Source organism: Lynx rufus, unplaced genomic scaffold (genome assembly GCF_022079265.1).
Source record: "Lynx rufus isolate CCGP_SWC_20201006 ecotype Redwood Valley unplaced genomic scaffold, mLynRuf1.p SCAF_5, whole genome shotgun sequence".
Lineage (NCBI taxonomy): Eukaryota > Metazoa > Chordata > Mammalia > Carnivora > Felidae > Lynx > Lynx rufus.
This window is the reverse complement of record NW_025814867.1, coordinates 9,333,402-9,356,561: the sequence shown is the minus strand read 5'-3', so window position 1 is coordinate 9,356,561 and position 23,160 is coordinate 9,333,402. Positions and strand designations below refer to the sequence as shown.

At 44.9% G+C, this 23,160-nt stretch overlaps 1 protein-coding gene across 1 annotated transcript in view; it reads left to right on the top strand.

Moving 5' to 3' along the window:
• The window catches only part of ULK4 (unc-51 like kinase 4), a 566,226-nt gene that overhangs the window by 66,914 nt on the left and 476,152 nt on the right, over positions 1-23,160 (top strand). The window contains exon 14 of the mRNA XM_047099606.1: positions 17,737-17,844. Coding sequence (XP_046955562.1) covers positions 17,737-17,844 — 108 coding nt within the window. The remainder of the gene's footprint in view (positions 1-17,736; positions 17,845-23,160) is intronic.

Sequence of the window (23,160 nt, the reverse complement as noted above, 5' to 3'; positions counted from 1 at the left end):
CTCACGTAGGTGTGACCAGTGATGATCCGAGCCACTTTGCAGTTGGGAAGCACGTGGTTGAAAGAGGTGACACCGGATGGGTATAGAGCAACCCATTTTGGGGAAATCGTCATCTCCAGAGTTCCTTAAAGCTGTTTTCTTGTCGCTGAGCCGTCTATTACTGAGTTATCTGTCTTCGTGTATCGTCCATCCGTTTACCAACTCTCAATATTTAGCTGTCTGTGTATCTAAATGTCTGTATCTGAGAGTGCTTTATATATTCCGTGTTTTCTTCCAGTCTGTGGCTTGTCAGTTTCTTCTCTTTATATTGTAATCCAAAAGTCAAATTTGATCAAGTTTCAGCTTTCTTCTGTTACAGATCACGCTTTTCCTATCTAACGTAAAAAAAAAAAAACAAAAACAAAAACAAAAAACTTTGTCTCTCCCAAGACCACAAAACATTTTTCCTGTGTTTCTTTGTAAATACTTGCAGTTTGGGATTTTATGAGACCGACATGCTGCTGGCTGCGCTGAGAGGGAAGCTTAAGTTTTGGATTTTATATTTGGGCCTATGATGTATTTTGAGTTAATTTTGTATGGGATATTAGGTACGGATCAAGGTTTATTTATTTATTTATTTATTTTTGGCCTCTCATCATCAGATACTCAATGAGCACTTTCTTTGGGCAAAGTTCTGGAGACAGAACGATAAACAAAAAAGACGTTGTCCCTGTCCTCGTGGAGCTTTATAAAGGACAAAGGGTATTAAAGAGGAAGTCCTAATGGAGCCCACGAAGGAACCGTGGTGAAGCAAAAAGAAGCTCAGGATGGTTACTTTAGTAGAAGGGAAGGGACAACCATGTGCCAGTGAGAAAATGCTCGTCCTTTTTATTGCTTCTCAGATTTAGGTTAAGTTGAAAACAGACCTTTCTCTTGGACGTGGCCAGAGGGACGGTTATTAGTGACCTTTCGTAAGCACCGTTTGTGTGGTAAGAAGCACGTAATGGTTGGGAATGCTTGTGTAGAAAACCAGAGGTGAGCAAGTGGTAGGTACGTATCTAGATAAAGCAGTTTACCTGTGAGGACGAGGCACATGTCCATGCCAGTGGAAGAGACTGACTCCAGAGGGAGGCATTGAAGATAAAGGCTAGTGAGGGGCTAGCTGAAAGCATATAATCCTTCACATGGGTGGGAGGGAATGACTGAGTAGGGTGATGGGCCTTAGGTCAGAGAAGGGGCACTATATCCACTATAACGAGGAAGAGAGGATTAATAACGGTAGGTGGAGTGGGGTAGGGGGGTGTGATTTGGTGGTGAAAACATGCAGGGTCTTCATCTACTGGCTTCTGGCAATGGAAGTACATCAAGGTCACCATCAGAAAGAGGGGAGTGGGTGTCCAGTGTATGTGAAGTAGAGGAGAAGCTATGAAGCTGTCCTCTTCCTGAATGGGAAAGCTGGCTCACCAGGAAAAGAAAATAGGGTTCCGTAGACCAAGCTTGTTGTAAAGAACTTCAGGTGAAAGGAACCAATCTGCCTAGTTGTAGGATACCCTCCAGAAGACAGTTGGTTTTCAGTCACAGGAGTGGTTGAGTCCATTGGAGGGCACGAGGCCACTTCTAAACCCTTTCACATAAGGCCCTATGGTGTTGAGTTTTAGGCCCCAGAGCCCAGTCCTTGTAGGAAAGCAAGTCCGTGAGAAGTGAGTGTGCTCATTGGCTTGAATGGTACGGTCGAGTTTTAACAACTATTGTGGAAGGGCTTTGAAAAAGGATCTTAAAAAGATGTGAGTGGAGATTAGAGAGTATTTGAATTTGAGAAGTACTACAGGTATACTCAGGGTCTGGGATGGGACTGTGTGGTGAGCGGCTGAGTTGGGGTGGAGGAACAGGCCAAGGAGCTGAGTGATGAGGCCAAGGAACCGTGTGGTCAGGGTGCTGGGTGTGGATGTCCGCTTGGATGAAGGTGTGGACAGGAGTACAGGTGGGAAGGAAGGTGAGGAGCAAGGAGCCAGCGTCCTCAGTGGCGAAGAGGAGGGACTGGGGAGTCCGTAGCCCAGGGCACCAGGGAGGCTAGTGTAATATGATGATGCAAGACTGAATTGTGGGTCCTTTGTCACGATGGAAGGTTTGGGAACGTTACCAGGAGTGAGAAGGACATCAGCCTTGTCTGACCTCCAAATCACTTTGAGTTAGGCTCGTTATTACCTTTGCTGTTTGACAGGGCAACAGGAACCATAAAAAGAGAGCTAGGTTTTCAACCAGCATCTCAGAGAAAATGATTTCTCTCTTTGGAAAGGGGCTATTTAAATTTGGCCCATCATCAGGACTGCGTTGACAACAGTGTCGTGTGTTGCCCGTGTGTGGCAACTCAAGACAAAGCACTTGCTAAAATGTAGCCTGTGGGAAGAACTTCTGAAAAACTAGCCATGTTGCTGGTAATACTTTGCTTTCTGAAACCTACATTTGAGCTGGATCTTCTGTGACGGCAGTTTGTAAAAATGGCGCTAGATCTTTTCCTGAAAAAAAGACTTGTCCCCCCCCCCCCCCCCCCCCCCCCCGCCTTTTGTAACAGTTACATAGCGTCACAGTGCTTTGTACGCCACTCCAGCCTGGATGTAGCCTGTAGCCTCCTCAGGAGTTTTTGTGTTGAGGGGCTGAGAGATGCCATCTGTTACATCAGATACTGTGAAACCATTCCTGGCCTGTTTGTAGCCCTGAGCTGAGCCTGTTATCAATCCTAATCCCCCACGTTGTTAGTTGCAGTGACTCTGCCCTCCTACCTCCTGCAAAACAAACTTGTTTTTCTGTTACTTGTTGGACAGCGTGAGAGAAATTTTTTGAAAATAACAAAGCAACGGTTGAATAGTATTCAGGTCTTTGTGTAGAATGAAGTGAAACGTTCTGGATTTGTTGTATTAAGCCATGATGCAGAAGTACGGATCATTTGGGGGAATTGCCGTGTTTGAGTCACTTTTGCATACAAATTAAATCTCTCACATCAAAGGATTCTTAAAAGGCATGTTTCCTAATTTCTTATAATGGTAGAAGTCATTTCATTTCTTACCTGACGTCTTACAGAATAATTTTTAGCTTCTGTGTTTTCTGCTGCAGTTTTTATGCTCATTTTACCTGGGCTGTGCACATACCTTTGTTATAATGTTTTTTGAGCAGCAGTTGTGAGGCTTATATATTTGAATGTGATATGATTTAGTAATTCTTGGGAACCTAGCAGAGCATCACATTTAATTTTCTATTAGATGAAAGAAACCTGGAAAGAGAAGTGGTGATGGAGAGAATTGCACAAAACAGAACTAATCAGAGGTGATCCCTGAGGCAGAAAACTGCAGTTTAAAATGAGCTTCCTTTGTATTTCTACTATTTGAGGAGTGTTGGTGGGCCGACTGTTAAGAACATAGTAACAAGTGAATAATAGTAGATATGTATATAGCAAGCTCAAAACCACAGTATTGACGTTATGTTCTTTGTGCCATAGCTTTTAAATATTCCAGGCCCTAAAAGGCTCGATATTAATGAAGTACAATGGTACCTTTGTTTCTTTAAAAAATTGGTGTTTAGTTAGAGAGAGGGGGAGAATGCGGGTGGGGGAGGGGCAGAGAGAGCCAGCAAGATTCCCAAGCAGGCTCCTTGCGGTCAGTGCAGAGCCTGATGGGGGACTCGAACCCACAAACTGTGAGATCATGACCTGAGCCAGAATCAAGAGTCAGATGCTTAACTGACTGAGCCACCCCGGTGCCCCTAACTTGGTTTCTTCAGAAAACATTTACATAGCTGGTGTGGTTGTGTTCTGCTGATCCCAAATAAAAATATCATTTAATCCTCGATAAACATATGTAGGTGTATCATGTATTGTCTAACCCCCCCCCCCCCCCCCCCCCCGCCCCAGTCGCTCCTTCATTAGACACAGAAAAAAGGGTCTAGCAGGACAGTGTGGCAGTACCTGGAATATGTGTTTGCCTTTGTTTTTCCTGTCTGGACTGGCTTCTCCCTTCCTGTTGGTCAGGTCTGGTTGTGGTTGCCAAGGGGAGGCAGAGAAGGGTGGAAATGTAGGATATGCGTCTCTTCCTAGGGGAGCTGCTCAGAGTCCTGGCTGCAGTACCTTGTTAGAACAGCATGGCTTTCTTCATCGTTGAAGGCAGATTCTAGATTGAGGTCTCTGCAGACTGCCAGTGTCTTAACTTTGTACCACCCTCTCTTAGCCACTGCTACACAGTTGCCATTGGCGACCATTGTTGCTTGGTGAGTAGCCAAGAAGCAGAATTCAGGGGCTAATCTTCACATACCGAGATGACGTATGAATCCACTGTCCTTGGCAATTCCAGCAGTTCCTTTGTTTTTAAAAAAAAAATTTTTTTTGACGTTTTATTTATTTTTGAGACAGAGAGCATGAGCAGGGGAGGGGCAGAGAGAGCGAGCGAGACCCAGAATCCAAAGCAGGCTCCAGGCTCCGAGCTGTCAGCACAGAGCCCAACACGGGGCTCCAACTCACAGACCGCTAGCTAGATCACGACCTGAGCCAAAATCAGACACTTAAACGACTGAGCCACCCACGCGCCCCCAGTTCCTTTTTTTTTTTTTTTTAATTTGGGTAAAATGAACTCAGAATTACAAAATGAATAGTTTGTGAAGGCTTCAGAGGCTGTTACTCAAAATGAAACGTGACAGCTTACTCGTTGGTCAGTGTAAGTGTATGATGTTGGTGTGATTTTTTTTTCAAGAAGGAAAAGACGAATGCACCTACGAGTGGGGGTCAGGGGCACTGTCATTTCCAATGTTAATTGGTTTCAGAAACAACTGCGGGGAAAAATTGGAAAGTGGGGCTTTCAAAGGGAATTCTATCATTCATGGTTCCGAACACATGGTATACTCAAATTGGGATAATTATCTGATGGTTCGTTTACAAAGGGGATAGTGCCGTTATCCAGGATTAGGAATAGTGGAGTTGCCCTTACTTCTTGGTCCAAAGAGAAGAAGGGGGGGTGGGGTGGATGCCATTTCTGGAACAACATTTGGGAGTCGAAGTGGGAGGCTGATTGAAAGGGGCAGTACCGTGGATGTTAGAGCTGGCTCAAGTGCAGGGACAGGGATGGTTAATCGATACCTGGAATAGGCATCTGCCCCTGTGAGGACAAAATGTTGTTCCCTTCATGATCAGAGAGTTCCAGTGTAATCAGCCTGCCACTCTGTGACCACCTGGGTCCTCTAGGGAACAGAGTTACATCAGGACTCAGAGTTGGTCTCTGTTCATGGCAGGCTGGAACTCGGCAGTGGCAGTGGCCAAGTCGTCCTTTGTGAGCACAGTTCCATGTTGTGGGGCCCGTGCATAGTCACCAGTCTGGCCTCCATGCTCTTTTGGTTGTACATGGGTTCCTTGAGCAAGCACCAGGGTAACTGGTGAAGAATGTTGACTGGCACCCACAGGTGGTTCTGCTTTTCCAGCTGACTCTTGATCCCCTCTGGTGGGCATTTATAGGGTGGGTTATGAATGTATTTACACTCTGTTCCCATTCAAGAGGCCTCCGTCTATACTTCTTTCCCCACACTTTATTTTTGGGGGGGGGGATGTATAATTTTGTCCTTTCTAGTTAGCTACTGCCTCTGAGTTGGTATAGACCCATCCTTTGGTCCATCTCTCTTGTTTAGAGAAGTACCACCCACAGTTTTGCCTACTTGGAGCATTTCCTTTCACCATTGTCTTTGTGGACCAAATTGAATGGGGTTGCAGTGACGTGGCCATCCACTTCCTGCTGATTCAGACATAACATGCAGATCCATATGCAAACCAGGTTTATGCTTTTTTTCTCCTGAGAGGGAGGCGATCTAGAACATTCTGGGAAATCATGAGTATAGGCCAAGGAGCAGGGAGGCAGCCGAGCAGTGGGAGCAGATAGTCATGGGAGTCTGAGTCACCTGCATATGGAGTGAGTGAACCTGCTTGGCCCGGGCCCATTGTTACCATTTTAATTGAAAAGTAAAATGCTGCTGTGTGTAGCCCATGTTACGGGTAACATCCGGTTCATGATGGGCGGGGCAGGCCCCATATTATTCCAGGGTTCCGCAGCAAGCCAGGAGCTGCTTTTGAGATGAAGGACAGTTGTTGACAGAGGGCAGGACAGGGCCTTGTTCCAGAATCCTTGAGGTCTGTGCTAGGAGTCTGCTGCTATGGCTTGCCATAGGCTTTGTATAGCATCGCTGTTGGCCACAGTCACATACAATAGCATTAAGTCTGCTGAGTCTTAAGACCCAGCTGGCAGGGAAGCTTGTGCTTTGGCTTGGACCTGCTGCAGAACCCTTTCTTGGGCCCCTCTCAAAACCGGCAGCCTTATCAATGATCAGGAAATGGATTGGAGCCTATAAAACCCAAACAGACTCCCCCACTATTGAACCTCCTTATCTAGGTGGGTAATGCGAGGTGCAGCAACTTCTCTTTTACTTCATTATTATTTTTTAAATTTTATTTATTTTTGGTGGGGGGTGAGCAGAGTGAGAGAGAATCTCAAGCAGGTTCCCTGCTGTCAGCACAGGGCCGTGTGCGGAGCTCAATCCCATGAACCATGAGAACATGAGCCGAAATCAAGAGTCGGACGCTCAACTGACAGAGCCACCCAGGCACCCCTCTCTTAATTTAGAAGGAGTATTATTTATTACATGCCCCAAGACCGCTGGATTCCTAGGTACTTCACCAGTGTAATAGACCAAGGGCTTTTGCAGGATTTATCTGCTACCCTCTGGCATACAAGCTAGGGTGCTACTTACCAGGTCCAGTTAGCATGTCACCAGTATAACGAAACAGTAGGATATCCTGCAGATTATCAAGGTGATGGGGGTTCCTCTGGACTATATTATGACAGAGCAGGAGACTTGGCATAGGGGCAATTTAGTAAGTTGAAACTGCCTCTGATTTTATTTACTGATCGGACTGGGAAAGAAAGCATAAGGAGTGCCAGGGGCTATGTTAATTTGGTTCAGTAAAGATAGCACGGCTGAACTGCAGCTCTAATAGGCATCGTCAGCTGATTAAATTTGCAGTAATCTGTAGTCCTGCTCTGTAACCCATGTGGCTTCTGTACTGGCCTGACAGGCATGTTAAACGGGGACGTGGTAGAAATCACCATCCCTGTACCTCTCAAGTAATTGGTGCCATTGAGTCCTAATAATTGACCTGGCTGGATATGACCTGCTTTTGGTTTCCTGTCATCGGGTGGGCAGGCAGGGAAGGTGTTGTAGTTCCAGGACCTTCTACTTTGTCTCTTGGTACTCTGAATAGACCTCAGTCCACTCGTTGGGAATCCATTGTGGGGATCCTGCTAGTTGCTGAGTGTATCTTTTCTCATTGTATGTTCTAGACCTAGGAAAATAACTGAGGATAGCTCCACGGGCCCACTGGACAGATGTGAGATGGGTTTAGTAAGATCCCATGTGGCACATGGCCTTGATAAGCTCTTTCTTGATCTGACTACCGCAGTACAGTGGTTCCTTAGGTCTCCAGAGATCAGCCCAAGTTCAGAGCCAGAGGGTCTGGGCATTTCCCTTTTCCCAGTGCTCAGTCCCATGGTAAATGTCTGAGGACAGTCTGGGGAAGGAAGGTGGTGGGGAACATCCCCAGCATTCGCTCTGTGGCCATTTTGTAGGGATCTCTTCGGAGGGGACCGTTAGCTTAATGGAGGAGCTCTGGGTCTGTGAAGCGGCCTGGGGTCTGGATGAGAGGCTGTCCTTGTCTTGGACTCCAGGGGGTCAGAATCTGTGATCACAGATTGCATGTGACTCACGGTGGCACTTGTGCCTACAGTTAAGTGCTGCATGGGCTTCTACCCTTGCTGGATCCCATCCCATTATTCCCATTGTGACCAGAGAACCCAATTCAACTGTCGGTTTGCTCCACTGTCCCTTCTGGCCTGTCAAGGATAGCCACCTCAGAGCTTCTGAAAGATGCTGGTGTCCCTCTCACTAAGGCATGCTTTTCAGGCCCACCTTGGAGGGATGGTTTAGGGGGTGGCTGGGCAGGTTGCATTTTGTAGAACCACGTCAACATTTTCAGTTCCCTGAGCTTTCAGACTCTGTTTTCTGTAATTCGGATGTCCAGGCTATGCCCTGGACCGACTAAACCAGAGTCTCTGGGGCTAGATGCAGGTATCTATAGTTTTTAAAGCTTTGCAAATGATTCCAATATGCAGGCAATATTGAGTTCCACAGTAGTGATTTCAGTGGTGTCCTAGACCTTAAGCATCAGTGGGCAACTTGTTAGACGTACAGATTCTCAGGCCCCCCACCCCAGACCTACTGAATGAGAATCTCTGGGGGTGGAGTTCAGCAGTATATCTTTACAAATTCTTCGGTGATTATGAAGCACAATAAAATTGAGAACCACTGCTCTACAGTCTCGGGGAATCCTAGCATTTTGACCTCATTAACTGTAGACCATCATTAAGGTCAGGTTGCTGCTGGTCAGCCTGGCAAAGTCCCAGGTGCTTGAATCTCCGGTCTCCCAGGTGAGAGTCAATGTGAATGTGATCTGCAGACTTGCTTTTCAGACCTGGTTCAATTCTTAGGGAAGATTTCCTCCCTGCCTCCCACTGTTTCGTTCAGTACCAAGATCTCAAGATTCCTTACCATCCTCTTTTGTAGGCTGGTTCACTTTTTATTCATATATCCTTGGGGTTTCTTTTCTTTTCTTTCCTTTTCTAAATATAGTTTATTGTCAAATTGGTTTCCATGCAACACCCAGTGCTCATCCCAACAAGTGCCCTTCTCTCTGCTCATTACCCACTTTCCCCTCTCCCCCACCCCCCATCCCCCACCTACCCTTGGTTTGTTCTTAGTCCTTAAGAGTCTCTTATGGTTTGCCTTCCTCCCTCTCTGTAATCCCCCCCCCCACCCCCCTTCTCCTCCCCCATGGTCTTCTGTTAAGTTTCTCAAGATCCACATATGAATGAAAACATAGGGTATCTGTCTTTCTCTGCCTGACTTATTTCACTTAGCATAACACTCTCCAGTTCCATCCACGTTGCAGCAAATGGCCGGATTTCATTCTTTCTCATTGTCAAGTAGTATTCCATTGTATATATGAACCACGTTTTCTTTATTTATTCGTCGGTTGATGGACATTTAGACTCTTTCCATCATTTGGCTATTGTTGAAAGTGCTGCTATAAACAATAGGGGACATGTGCCCCTGTGCATCAGCACTCCTGTATCTCTTGGGTAAATTCCTAGCAGTGCTATTGCTGGGTCATAGAGTAATTCTATTTTTAATTTTTTGAGGAACCTCCGCGCTGTTTTCCAGAGCGGCTGCACCAGTTTGCATTCCCACCAACAGTGCAAGAGGGTTCCCGTTTCTCCACATCCTTGCCAGCATCTGTAGTCTCCTGATGCATCCTTGGGGTTTCATCTGAATGTGAATGGTCTCCTATATTTGATGCCACACTATGGGCAGGCCCTGAGGTGTGTCTCTTGTTCCGTTTCAAAAGGTTGTTTCAAGATCACCAAGATTTAGCACATGCCGCCAGGGTTAAAGTATCTTGAGGGTTTACTTATTTCTGTTTTCCTCTTTTCTCTCTACTTTTGGTCTTTGAGGTTTCCTTAATTTCTTGCCGGTTCAACTATGCATTTTATAAAGCTACTTAAAAAGATTTTTTCCAGCATTTTTTGTTATTTTCAGTGGGAGGAGTATTCAGGATATTTTGTCTACCACCCGTCAGAATGTACAAAAGAATTTTAACGGTTACTCAGGTTTCACACTACAGATTTATTGCAGTCTGACCTCTGATTCCTTAACTTGATCTGCATAGCAAGATCTATCCAGATACTTTTAATACACTGCTTTTCTAGTAGTTGGTGCCTTGCTTTCATGGTGGCAGATCCATGAATCCATAAATGTTGATGGCAGATTTTAGCTGCCGTACAAATGATCATCTTTCCTCCTTAGATGTGTGTGCCATAGTTTCCTGAGTGTTTTATTAGTGATTATTTGAATTATGAAAACTCCTTTATTTCTGTGTATAACTAGGATGGTCTCCTTGAATTGAATGAGGGATCAGTCTCCTGACTGGCTAGTTTATGTTGTGGTAACGAAGACCTTGGACGTCTCGGGCTCACCTTTGATCCTGCGGGCCTAGGTGGCTCCAAGGGCAGCTGACCTCAGCATTCCCAGCTATTTCCACATTTCCATCTCCATCCAGTGTCGTGCTTGAACGTTTCCTGGGGCAGGGAAGAGAGGCGGGAAAATTGCATGTGGGTGTGTGGACATCGTTTCCACGTTCAGTAGGCTGGAACTAGTCACACCAAGGGGGCTGGGGAATCTTTTTGTGTGTGTCCAGGAAAGGAGGGGCACTGTTGGCCGCTTTTCTGGGTTGACTCTGCCTAACTGTAGCCTAACGGGTATTTATTAGGGGATGAGCAAGGTCAAAGGCTCCAAGAGACTGCTTTGGAGCAGTGAGGACCTGGCGGCTCTGGAAGGCCTCTGGAGCAGGACCCTCTTGGAGTCTTGCTTGGGGCCACTGCCAGAATGAGTGAGTGAAGGTCAGCTATGCCATTACTGCGGGTCACTCCACTCAAGGTTCATCTTTCTTTCTCTCTTTTTCTTTCTCTTTCTCTCTCTTTCTCTCTCTTTCTCTCTCTTTCTCTCTCTTTCTCTCTCTTTCTCTCTCTTTCTCTCTCTTTCTCTCTCTTTCTCTCTCTTTCTCTCTCTTTCTCTCTTCTCTCTCTCTCTCTCTCTCTCTCTCTTTCTTTTTCTCTCTTTCTCTCTCTCTCTTTCTTTCTCTCTCTCTTTCTCTCTCTCTCTCTTTGTTTCTTTTAAATATTGATTTTTGGGAGAGTGTGAGCATGAGTGGGGGAGGGACAGAGAGCAGGAGACAGGGGATCCGAAGCAGGCTCTGTGCTGAGCTCAGGAACCGTGAGATTCAGACCTGAGCTGACGTTGGACGCTTAACCAGCTGAGCCACGCAGGTGCCCCAGGGTTCATATTTCTGAGCAAGAGCCCCGCTGGCTGAGTTTAGATCGTGGCCTTCTCTTGACTGCACCACACTGAGGGAGGAAAGAGGTTCTGAGGGGAGTTGGGGACCCTTTCAGGTTCCATATTTAGGGTGCAGAATGCCTGTTTTGTCATCCCACAGACTAAACCCAGTACAGGAAAGGTATTTAGCCACAAAAGAGGTTGAGGAGTGTTAGGACGAGGGACTGGATGACCGGTGACCAAAAAGTGACCGGTTTCTTTTGCAGTTGAAATTTGTTGACACCTAATTTAAAAACAAAACAAGAGGCTATGAAGTTGATAGAGTTGGTATACTGAGTGCTTCCAAACTTTCTATATGACTGTAAAAGACGGCATAAGAAATCTGCTTAGGTGTTTTATTTGCTTTTCCTGACAGTTTTCCTTTTTCTTTTTTTAAACGTTTATTTTTGAGAGAGAGAGAGAGAGAGAGAGAGAGAGAGAGAGAGACCGACCTTGGATGCACGACTGGGGAAGAGGCAGAGGAAGAGCGAGATGGAGAATCCCAGGCAGGCTTTGCACTGCCATTGCAGAGCCCCGTGCGGGGTTGGAACCCACAAACATGAGATCATGATCTGAGCTGAAATCAAGTGTTGGATGCCCAAGGAACTAAGCCACCCAGGCGCCCCGACAGTTTGTTATTTTTAAGAGAAGGAATCCACCGATTATAGGTTATTTGTTTATATTTAGGCCTCAACAGGGAAGTGACAAGTTAGCAGTCCTTACTTGAGGTTCCCCATTGCCTGATTTTAGGAGTGAGATGCCAACCGATACTGAGATAATTAAAGGTTACGTCCACGGAGATAATGTTAAAACTTTGATGTCAAGATGTCACCAGGAGAGGTTCATGCAGACTACGCTGCTTCGTTGCAATAATATTTTTGGTTATTAAATACAGAGCAGAATTCTATTCCCGTCAAGCAAGTTTGCCATCTTTCTTCTGCATCATTGACCTGTCTTTATGTGTCAAGACTTCCTTCTCTGCCTCGCTTTTTAACCAGCACTTGTGAAAATGAGGGTTTAAGTTTCAAGTCCACAGGTGTGATTTTACTTGTGAAGGCTTAATCAGAAACGCAGGACCCGAAGGAATGTAAGATTCAGTACAAATAAAATTCAGGCAAGAACTGTGAGGCTCACAGTGTTCTTACTTTACATGCCCTCACTATGTCTGGGACATTGAAGGTGGGGTTCTAAGAAAGAAAAAGCCTGGGCAGAGTGCTGTCCGTTGGGATTCTTGGTTTACTTGAGTTTGTGGATGGAATACCTCTTATTTCAGAGGTTAGGGGAGAATACTGAACAACGTCTAATTTAAAAGGTTATGGTGTAGCTCTTACGATGACTGCTGCTGTGTCTCCTATTGGGAGTAGTTAGGTAGGGCTTTAAAAATGTCCCTGTGGGGTAAAAACACTGACTAGGAAATGCCAGCTACTTCCTGGATCTTGAGTTTAGTTCAGTTTCTGTTTGTAGCTGTTAATTGTATACCTGTGAACATGGACACTTAAGGACTATTTTGAGGGTCAAGAGCAAGCAAGTGATATCTGTGCAAGTGTCCAAGCATTAGTTTTATAACTGCAGAACTTCCAAGCTTTGGTATTCATACTTCTCAGTTCGTCATCTTCCTGTCTTTTTGCCTTTGACCTGAGAGACTCAGTCCAGGCTACGTGAGATTGGTGCACATTTGACCATTTAATTCAATCTGATGCCTTCGTATAAAGCCAGAAGAGGCCTCATTCCACCTTGTCAGAGTTGTGATAAAATGGGTTTGGATTTCAAAGCAGTTTAAGAAATAGTACAATCTTAAATTATTATGTGTAGTGGCCAATCGACCAATCATGGCTTTAGTTGCAGAAGGATGGTCTCCATTAATGACGGTGTATATTTGCCTCAAAGCACAGTGATGCTAGAAATAAGCCCTCTCCCACGCCCTCATTTTCCTTTACTTAGGTTTTTCAAAAAATGGCACACAATACTAGCATAATGCTTGAATATCTGCCCTGTTTTTTTTTTTTTTTCTCTGTTAGTTTCAGTGTTAGAAGGCCAGGTTAATTTTCACAGAACACAGGAAAACATACATAAGAACAGTATCTTCGAATTACTCATATTTTTGAGTTTGAAGAAGGACTAAACAAATCTATTTTTAACCTTTTGTTCTGTTTAGTGTTGGCATTTTCAAATGTCATTGTACCTAGGTCAACGAAAACTTGTTTTTCTCTTTGGTTATTTGTCCCTCATGTGGAATGGTTGTTTATTATTCTTACAGTTGTGCTTTTCAATATTAAAATTTCTTTAAAAATGACAAGTGAAAGGGCACCTGGGCGGCTCAGTTGGTTTCGTGTCCGACTTTGGCTCAGGTCATGATCTCATGGCTTGTTGAGTTTGAGCCACACACGCTGGGCTCTGTGCTGACAGCCCGGAGCCCGCTGCGGGTTCTGTGTCTCCCTGTCTCTTTGCCTGCTTGCACTCTGTCTCTGTCTCTCAAAAAATAAACATTAAAGGAAAAAACAAGTGGAAAATCTATGCAAAGAACATTGCAGACAAGCATTCTGTGTTGTGTACCGTTCAGTGCTATCCAAAGTTAAACTGTTTTGCAAACGAGCTGTCCGCTGGCTGTGGTGTTACTAGCTTGGATTATATGATGTGTATCTGTTTACAAGACACTAAGCTCCAAAGCAATTTCTGTTAAGCTGCAGGCGGTTCAGACAGTTTTATCTCTTTAAAGATCTTCAGCATTAAAGTGTTTTTAATTTCAAGTGACGTTGACGGATTCAAAAGGCCAGTGGATTCGACAATGGGGAAATATTGTAAATCCCTGCCCCTAACTTTGTGAAGCAGAAAGTAGGATCTAGGTTTCCAACGTAGTATGAGGTTGACTCTTTAAAAGAATTAGGCCATTTACTTGGAGATAATTGTAGATCATATGCCGTGGTAAGAAATAGTACAGAGATACTGTGTATTCTTGATCCAGCTTTTCACAATGGTAACATCTTGGGAGTCCTACGGTATGATATTACAGCCAGGATACTGACACTGAAAGAGTTAAGGAACAGAGGCGTTTCATCACCAAGAATAATTCATGTTGCTGTTTATCATTTGTCTCACCCCCACTCCGACTGCTGGCAACCACTGATCTATTCTCCATTTCTATACTTGTATAATTTTGAGAATGTCGTGTGAGTGCAGTCATATCGTGTAGCCTTTCGGGACTGGCTTTTAGACTTTGGTGTCATTCTTTGGAGATTCATCCAGGTTGTTCCACGTGTCAGTAGTTGGTTCCTTTTTATTGCTCAATGGGACTCCATGGTATCAGTTGTACCACAGTTCGTTTAACCATCCCCCTGTCGAAAGACACCAGTGTCATTCCCAGGTTTGACAGTTATGAGTAAAACTCTTACAAACACTGACGTACAGGTCTTTGTGTGGATGAAAGTCTTCATTTCTCTGGGAAAAATGCTTAAGATTTGGGGTTCAGGAAAGAGTGGACTTGCCACCAAATCACAGTTTCTCTGGGATGTATGCTTAGGGGTACGGTTTGCTGGGTCCTTTGGTATATGCATGTTGAGTGTTTTTTGGTTTTTGTTTTTTTTTCCCCAGACACTGCTGCAGTTTTCTAGAGTAGCTGTACCATTTTGTATCCTACCAGCAATTTCTGAGTGGTCTAGTTTTTCTCATCCTTAGCAGCAATTGGTGTTGTCGCTGTTTTTATTTGTTTATTTTTGCCATTCTCATAGGTGTGTAGTGTTATCTCATTGTGGTTGTAATTTGTATTTCCTTAACTGCTAATGATGTTGAACATGTTTTCATGTGCTTATTTGTCAACTGTATATCTTCTTTGATACAGTGTCTGTGCTTTTGGTGCCCAATCTACTTTCTACCTAGACCCTGAAGAGTTTACCCCATTCTCCCCTCCCCTAATTTTATAGTTTCATGTTTTACCTTTAAGTCCGTGATCCATTTTAAGTTCGTATGTTGCATAAAGCGTTAGACTTAGGTTGAGGCTTGCTTTTTGTTCGTCCTTTGGATAGTCCGTTGCTCCAGCATCATTTGTTGAAAAGGCTGACTTTCCTCCTTTGGATTGCCTTTGCACTTTTCTCAGAAATCAGCAGGCCATACTCGTGGAGCTATTTTTGGATTCTGTGTTCCATTGATCGATATATCTGTCTCTGGCAGTGCCTCACAGTTTTGGTTACATTATGTATATGCTGAGTGTTGAGATCAGGTTAATTTCAGCACTTTTTTTCCCAAATTGTTTTGGCTATTCTGTTTATTTTACCTTTACACATAAATTTTGTTTTATTAAAATTTTTTTTAATGTTTATCAGAGTGCAAGTGAGGGAGGGACAGGGAGGGAGAGGGAGACACAGAATCTGAAACAAGCTCCAGGCTCTGAGCTTCAGAGCCTGATGTGGGGCTTGAACTCACAGACCATGAGATAATGACCTGAGCTGAAGTTGGATGCTTAACCGACTGGGCCACCCAGGTGCCCTTTATTTATTTTTTTTTTAATTTATTTTTGAGAGAGAGCGCAAGGGGCAGAGAGACGGAGATCAAGGATCTGAAGCGGGCTCTGTGCTGACAACAGACAGTCCAATGAGGGGCTCGAATTCATGAACTGTGAGATCATGACCTGAGTCGAAGTTGACACTTAACCAACTGAGCCACCCAGGCGCCGCTACCTTTACGCATAAATTTTAGAATAATCCTGTTGATATCCATAAACTTTTGTCTAGGATTTTGATAGGAATTGCATTAATCTGGGCTATTGGGTTGGGGAAAATTGACATCTCTGCTATATTGTCTTCCCATCTAGTATACCTCTTGTGTATTTGTTTATAAGATGGTCAGGAGTGGCCACCAGAGGACACAGAGGAGAGGCTCGGGAAAACAAAGTGTATTATACTAATAGGTCCTTGAGACTTAGCATGGCATGCCACACATGGCCACATGGAAGAATGCCACGGTGGTCAGGAGGCAAAAGATGGCAGTGAGGGGCCTGCTTAAGCCATAGCCTTTATTGGGATTTCTACAGGAAAGGCATGGCAAGGGTAGGGTGAATAGCTTGGAATTGCCTAGTTGAATAACTTAAGTAGGCTCTGGGCTATTGGGATAGTTGGATAGTAACTGCCCCTGGGATGATTAAGGCAGAAGAATATTACCTTCTGGGGGGGTGTATGGGCCAGATAGAGGAGGGTATGGCTCTGGATTGGTTAGTTTGCATATGAAAGAAAATTTTCTGAGCCTTTGCTGTCTCTAAGAATTGGCTAGCCTTGGGAGGGTCAGTCTCTCCATAGTCAGAAAGGTTTTTTAAGATGTCAATACATCATAATTACATAACAATACAGTACACACACAAATTCATCTTTCCATTTATTTAGATCTTCTTGGATTTCTTTTAAATGATATTGTGTAGTTCGAACATGTAGATCCTTTATATGTTGGGTATATATATATATATATATATATATATATATATACACACACACACATACACACACATATATATTTTAATATTTGTTTATTTTTGAGAGAGAGAGAGTTCTAGCAGGAGAGGGGCCGAAAGAGGGAGACACAGAATCTGAAACAGTCTCCAGATTCTGAGCTAACATTATGAGCTGTTAGCATAGAGCCTGACGTGGGGCTCGAACTTGGGAATGGCAAGATCATGACCTGAGCTGAAGTCGGACCCTTAACTGACTGAGCTACCCAGGCACCCCTTGTTCGGTTTATATTTAAGTATTTAATATTTTTAGTGATTGCAAATAGCATTTTTTTTTTAATGCTCATTTATTTGTGAGAGAGAGGGAGGGAGGAAAGAGGGAGTGGCAGAGAGAGAGAGAGAGAGAGAGAGAGACAGAGAGAGAGAGAGACAGACAGACAGACAGACAGACAAGGAATCTGAAGCAGGCTCCAAGCTCTGAGCTGTCAGCACAGAGCTCGTTTTGGGGCTGGAACTCACAAATTGCGAGATCCAGACCTGAGCCGAGGTTTTATGCTTAACCAGCTGAGCCACCCAGGAGCCCCTGAATTACGCTGTTTTAGAGCAGTGCTTCCACACTACGTATTTTGTTTGTTTGTTTCAGAATCGGGCCCCTCTATATGTAGCATCCTGAACCTACTCTATCTTAGTTTATGGTCACACTGTGATTTCATTGACGTGTGTTCTGGTGTATGAATTCCGGCAATGAGTGTATGTAATTTTCTTAGCATGACACCTAGGAAATTAACTGGATTTGACAAAATAGCCTACTGAATTTTTAAGTGGATTATATTGACACTTTGGAATAACATTTACTACTCTGAGATTTTGGGAGGAGTCATTTCAAAGTTTAAGGCAGCGTAAGACTTTTTTCGAAGTCGGAGGTGCTGGAGCATGGTAGGCTCTGTCCTGCCATCTGTGTTCAGTTCCTGGTATCTGAGTGAACTGGACGGAGACCTGCTGTCCCTCTTTGAAGCCTCCGTTCCTTGTGTTTAGAGACTGAGTAACAGTGGCCTTGCAGAATCAGCGATGGAGTGCAAGCTCTTAGTAACTGACAAGTGCCATATGTATGTGCCTTTCCTTCACTAGATACATTTTTACCTTTCTCTGGGACACTTACTGCTTTCTCAGGAGTAAGACCCATATTTTGAAAATAATTTGGAAACTAGTTCTTAAAAATGGAGAGTGAATTTTGTTGAGTGTCTTGTCTTTTACCTATAGGTTAAAGAACTAAGAGATACATATGAACTAATCTCTCTCTTTTTTTCCCCCTTTTTCAGGCAATTACTGTCTTAACTGAGTTAATTAGGGAAAACTTCAGAAATAGCAAATTAAAACAGTGCCTCTTACCAACCCTTGGGGAGCTGATCTACCTTGTAGCCACCCAGGTGAGACCTTCTGATTACCTCTATTGCTGTTTGACATGTTCTGACATATCCTGGCTAACAAGCGTTAATATCCTATAAAAGTTGTTTTGGTTTCGCCCCTTAGAGCATTGCATGTTGGGATCAGCTTGTCCAGTTCTGCAAATCATTAAAAAAAAAAAAAATTACATTGACTGTACAGATCAATTTGGGAAGTACTGTTATCTTGATAATTTTGAGTCTTCTGCTGTGTATTTGGAATTGTACTGAATGTGTCTTTTTTTTTTTTAATGTTTTTATTTTAGAGAGAGAGAGAGAGAGAGAGAGAGTGAGCATGAGTGGGGGGGGGGGAGAGGGGCAGAGGAGGAGAGAGAGAGAGAATCCCAGGCAGGCCCCATGGTCAGTGGTCATTGCAGAGCCTGACATGAGGCTTGATGCGATGAGCCTGGGGTCATGACCAAGTTTTGCAGGCCCCCAGAGTAAAAGCAGACTTTCGGTGCTCAGCTTAGCCCTCATGCTTGCAGTTACCTAACTTTTGGTTTGATTCTTTGTTTCCCTGTCAGATCTCTGATGCATTGTGAGGATGTCAGAATAAAAAGAGCTGCTTTCATTAGAAGAGTGGTCAGGTGCCTAGTTGGCCATCTGATCAGGGATGAGAGTGTAGTGTAATTCTTTTTGTTGTTGTTTCTTTTCTTTTCTTTTTTTGAATTATTATTATTCCCCCCAGCTTAATTGAGATATAATTGGCATGCAGCCAACTGTACATGTTTAATGATTACAATTTGATCAATTTATATACACACACACACACACACACACACACACCTGTGAAAGCATCACCACAGTTCAGATAATGAACATACCTGTCATTTCCAAAAGACTCCACACTTTTTGCAATAATACCTTCCTCCTGCCCTTCCTACTGCTGCCCGCATCCACTCATTTGCTTTCTGTCACACAGACTAGTTTGCATTTTCTAGAATCTTTTGGAATCATATAGAATGCTATTTCTGTTTGCTTTGAGAAGTAGATGTAAAGAATCCTCTTCTTTGGTACATAATTTAATTGGATATAAGCTAGGCTGTTTTAATAAAGGGGTGGTTCTGTGGCATTTGACTTCAACTTAGGTTAGCGAACTGGAAACGGAAGTTAGGTCCCCGGATCCATAAAATCATTAACTTTGCATGAGATGAGGGCTTTTCTGGAATGGTCACTCTGAATATATGTGAACCTTCAAATCTCTGCTCAGTGCTGGTGTAGTAAGACTGACCCGATGTGATAGTGTGTATTGTGTACAATACAGAGACCTAAGCCCTGTCCTGTTGGCTCTCTGGAAGCACCCCAAGGTGACAGGCTTGAGAACGGAAGAGCAGAGCGGAATCGGCCAACAACATGATGAGGCAGTTTGCTTATTGTTTGTGTGTATTTTCTTTTATCAGGGGTACCTCCCACCTTGAGCCTGGGCGTTCCTGTTGTGTCACCTTTTTGTCCAGCTGATAATGATCTCTCACCTGCCCTGTTACAAGAACTCTTAGATGACCTCCTTGCTTTGTTCTGTGCCTGTTACCCTCTGTCAGCCAGACTGAGCCTGTTAGAACCACGGGCGTCTACAGTGTCTGTCACTCCTCAGAGCCCTCCATCGCTTCTTGTCTTGCTTCTTGTCACAGCCAAATCCTGCCACTGACCTTGTAGGCCCTGGGGGGCTGCCTTCCCGGTGCCTGTGTGACCTCCTCTCTCCCTGCTGTCCTCCTGCCTTCCTCCTCCCGCCACACTGACCTCCCCATGGCCCTTTGAACCCGCCGTGCCACAGTCCTGCCTCAACACCTTTGCAGTTGTTCATCCTGCTGGCAGTGATTCTCCCTGAGGTACTTGCGTTTTCTCTGTTCGGATCCCTTCAGAGAGTCTTCTCCTTGCGTGGTCTTGCGTGGTAGGAGATGGGGCCACCCTATCTACGGTGTTCCTCTCGCTCCGTACCCTGCTCTGGTTTTCTTTGTAGCAGCCCCAGCAGCTTGACTGACTTGTCTTGTTTTCTCCTCCTCCACCTACTTCTTCCTTCTTTCTCTTCTTTGTCTTCTTCTTTCCCCACTAAATACTATTAAATTTTTTTTTTTTTTTCAACGTTTATTTATTTTTGGGACAGAGAGAGACAGAGCATGAACGGGGGAGGGGCAGAGAGAGAGGGAGACACAGAATCGGAAACAGGCTCCAGGCTCCGAGCCATCAGCCCAGAGCCTGACGCGGGGCTCGAACTCCCAGACCGCGAGATCGTGACCTGGCTGAAGTCGGACGCTTAACCGACTGCGCCACCCAGGCGCCCCTCCACTAAATACTATTAAAACAGAAAATTTATCAGTCCTGTTCACGGCTGTGTGACCATCATCTAGAAGAATTCCTGGCACTTCGTAAGTGCTTCTATAAGGCGCGCCCCACACCAAGACCAAAGGGACAGGAGGGAGTGAGCAAGGAGGCAGGGCTGGAGAGACTGGCCAGGGCATGTTCAGGAAGGAATCTGGATGAGTCCGATGTCGTCCTCTTAAGCCTGTGAGCAAGGGGAAGTCACTAGGGTTTTAAAGAAGGGTAATGGTGTCATCTGATTTCAGTGCCAGAGGGATGACTCTGGCTTAAAGGTGGAGAATAGGTGGGAGAACGGTAAGAAAAGATTCTGAGCTGAAATGAGAGTAAGCGAAGTAGGAGTGAAGTTAGGCGTGCGAAGAGGGTGTTTCAGGAAAGAGAAAGCCAGTAGGGCTGAGGTAGCTGACGGTCCATGAAAAAGTTCTGAAAAGAGCCTGCTGGATCGAGTGGCGTGAAAGTCACCAGAAACTCCTGTATCCCTTGGGTAGATTCCTAGCAGTGCTATTGCTGGGTCATAGGGTAGGTCTATTTTTAATTTTCTGAGGAACCTCCACACTGCTTTCCAGAGCGGCTGCACCAATTTGCATTCCCACCAACAGTGCAAGAGGGTTCCCGTTTCTCCACATCCTCTCCAGCATCTATAGTCTCCTGATTTGTTCATTTTGGCCTTTTGTAGCAACGTGGATGGAACTGGAGAGTGTGATGCTAAGTGAAATAAGCCATACAGAGAAAGACAGATACCATATGGTTTCACTCTTATGTGGATCCTGAGAAACTTAACAGGAACCCATGGGGGAGGGGAGGGAAAAAAAAAAAAAAAAAAAAAAAAAAAAGGACGTTAGAGTGGGAGAGAGCCAAAGCATAAGAGACTGTTAAAAACTGAGAACAAACTGAGGGTTGATGGGGGGTGGGAGGGAGGGGCGGGTGGGTGATGGGTATTGAGGAGGGCACCTTTTGGGATGAGCACTGGGTGTTGTATGGAAACCAATTTGTCAATAAACTTCATATAAAAAAAAAAAAAAAGTCACCAGAAACTCAACAGGAGCTGTTTTATATGTTTATTTACTTGACTTCAAGCGAGGGAGTTGGAAGAAAGCATCCTGGAGCGCGCTGAGCCTCTAGCAGGAAGTGAGGAAGGTGGGACCAGCAATGTGAATCGAGAATAGGTGTGAAAAGGAGCGGAGGGGCCGAGGCCGAAGGGAGCCCCGTTTGGAAGATGGGGACGGTGAGGTTATTGTGGTGGAAATGGAAAGGACCCCGTGGACAGGACTTGGAAAATTTAGCAGTATGGGGTAGATAGCAAGGTAATGACCCTGGAGGAGGCAGGATGGGAATGGGATGCTGGGCCCACGTGGAACGGGTGGAAGAGCCTGTCCCGTTGCAACCGCTGGGTGTAAGTAGCAGATGGCTTCAGGGGTAGGAACGCCGGGAGCTGCTTTCTCACTCATGACTTCCGTGATCTCTGTGGCGGAGGAAAGTCGGTGCAGTGGCCAGAGGATCACAGCTGTGAAGTGGCCCTTTCTGAGAGGGAGTCGGTCGGAGAACCGGATGCTGCAGTGAGAACGAAGCTCCCTGGGCTTGCTGATCCCACGTCATCCATGGGCTCTGTGTTCTGGGGTCACCCCTCTCAGAGCCCCGCTGCCTGAGCGCAGGCCTGGGGAAGCAAGCCGCCGGCTCCCTCGGGGGCTGGATTCCCCAGAGGAGGGAAAAGGACATGCGGGAAGGGTTTTGGCCTTTGGCAGGAGGGATTCAACGACAGACCAGGGGATCTAAGTGGCTGGGGGAGGGTAGGCGACAGAGTACAGAAAGGGTGTGGTAGACGGTCTGAACAAGTGAGCTGGAAGGGAAGAAAGTCACGTTTGGACGTGAAATTGGGTGCTGAATTTTTGTGATTTTCGATAGTGATTTTCAAGCTGCAGCAGCCTGGGAGGATAATGTCTAGCCTCTGACCTGTGTGGGATTCTGTGATGGAGCAAGGATACAGTTTTAATGGGTCATGATTCTCATCATGCGTATAAAAAGCATCTGGACCAATAAGGTACCAGTTCTAAAATTTGGACGGTGTTAAATATTTTCTCCAAACAGAACCTAAAGAGATTAATTGCCTTAAAGGGATTAATTGCCACCCTCCCCCCCCAATCTTTCTGTGTGGTACCTAATTTATAATTAGATTTTATTTTTATTTTATTAAAAAAAAATTTTTTTTTTAACATTTATTTATTTTTGAGACAGAGAGAGACAGAGCATGAACGGGGGAGGGGCAGAGAGAGAGGGAGACACAGAATCGGAAACAGGCTCCAGGCTCTGAGCCATCAGCCCAGAGCCCGACGCGGGGCTCGAACTCACGGACCGTGAGATCGTGACCTGAGCGGAAGTCGGACGCTTAACCGACTGAGCCACCCAGGCGCCCCTATAATTAGGTTTTATTTGAGAAATTACAGTCGTGTTTCTGTGGTTGTTACCCTAACTTGGTTCTTCTGTGAGAGAATCCTTGCCGATATCATTAAAATCAGCGAACCCACCAGTCACACTTGCTTATTTTTATTTAGCACATTGTCTTACCGGGCAACATACTGCCTTTTACTTATATTTGTGGGTTTTCCTGAGATCCTCCTCAGAGCTGTGAGTTCTGTGCTTTCAAATCCTTTCGAATAATGGAATACCTTTCAGGTAGGAATATCTGTATTCTCACCTACGATTGTCAATAGAGTAGTTTCTCTGCCAAGTGGATCGTATTGTCATTTCTTAGTTTTCTTTTTTTTTCTTCTTCCTGTCTGGCTTCTGCTGGAGGGGTCTGATGAACATCATCTAGAACATGAGGAGAAAGGGCAAACACCTTGTGTGTACAACGTAGTAAAAGACCCCCTCACTGGGTCAGAATTGCCAGGTAGTGATAGGATATTTCAATAGGATATTAAGAAGCTTCAGAGAGTTTGTATGTTTGAAACGGCCTTTTTCTCGAACGGGTTAATCTCTTTTGTGCTGTTA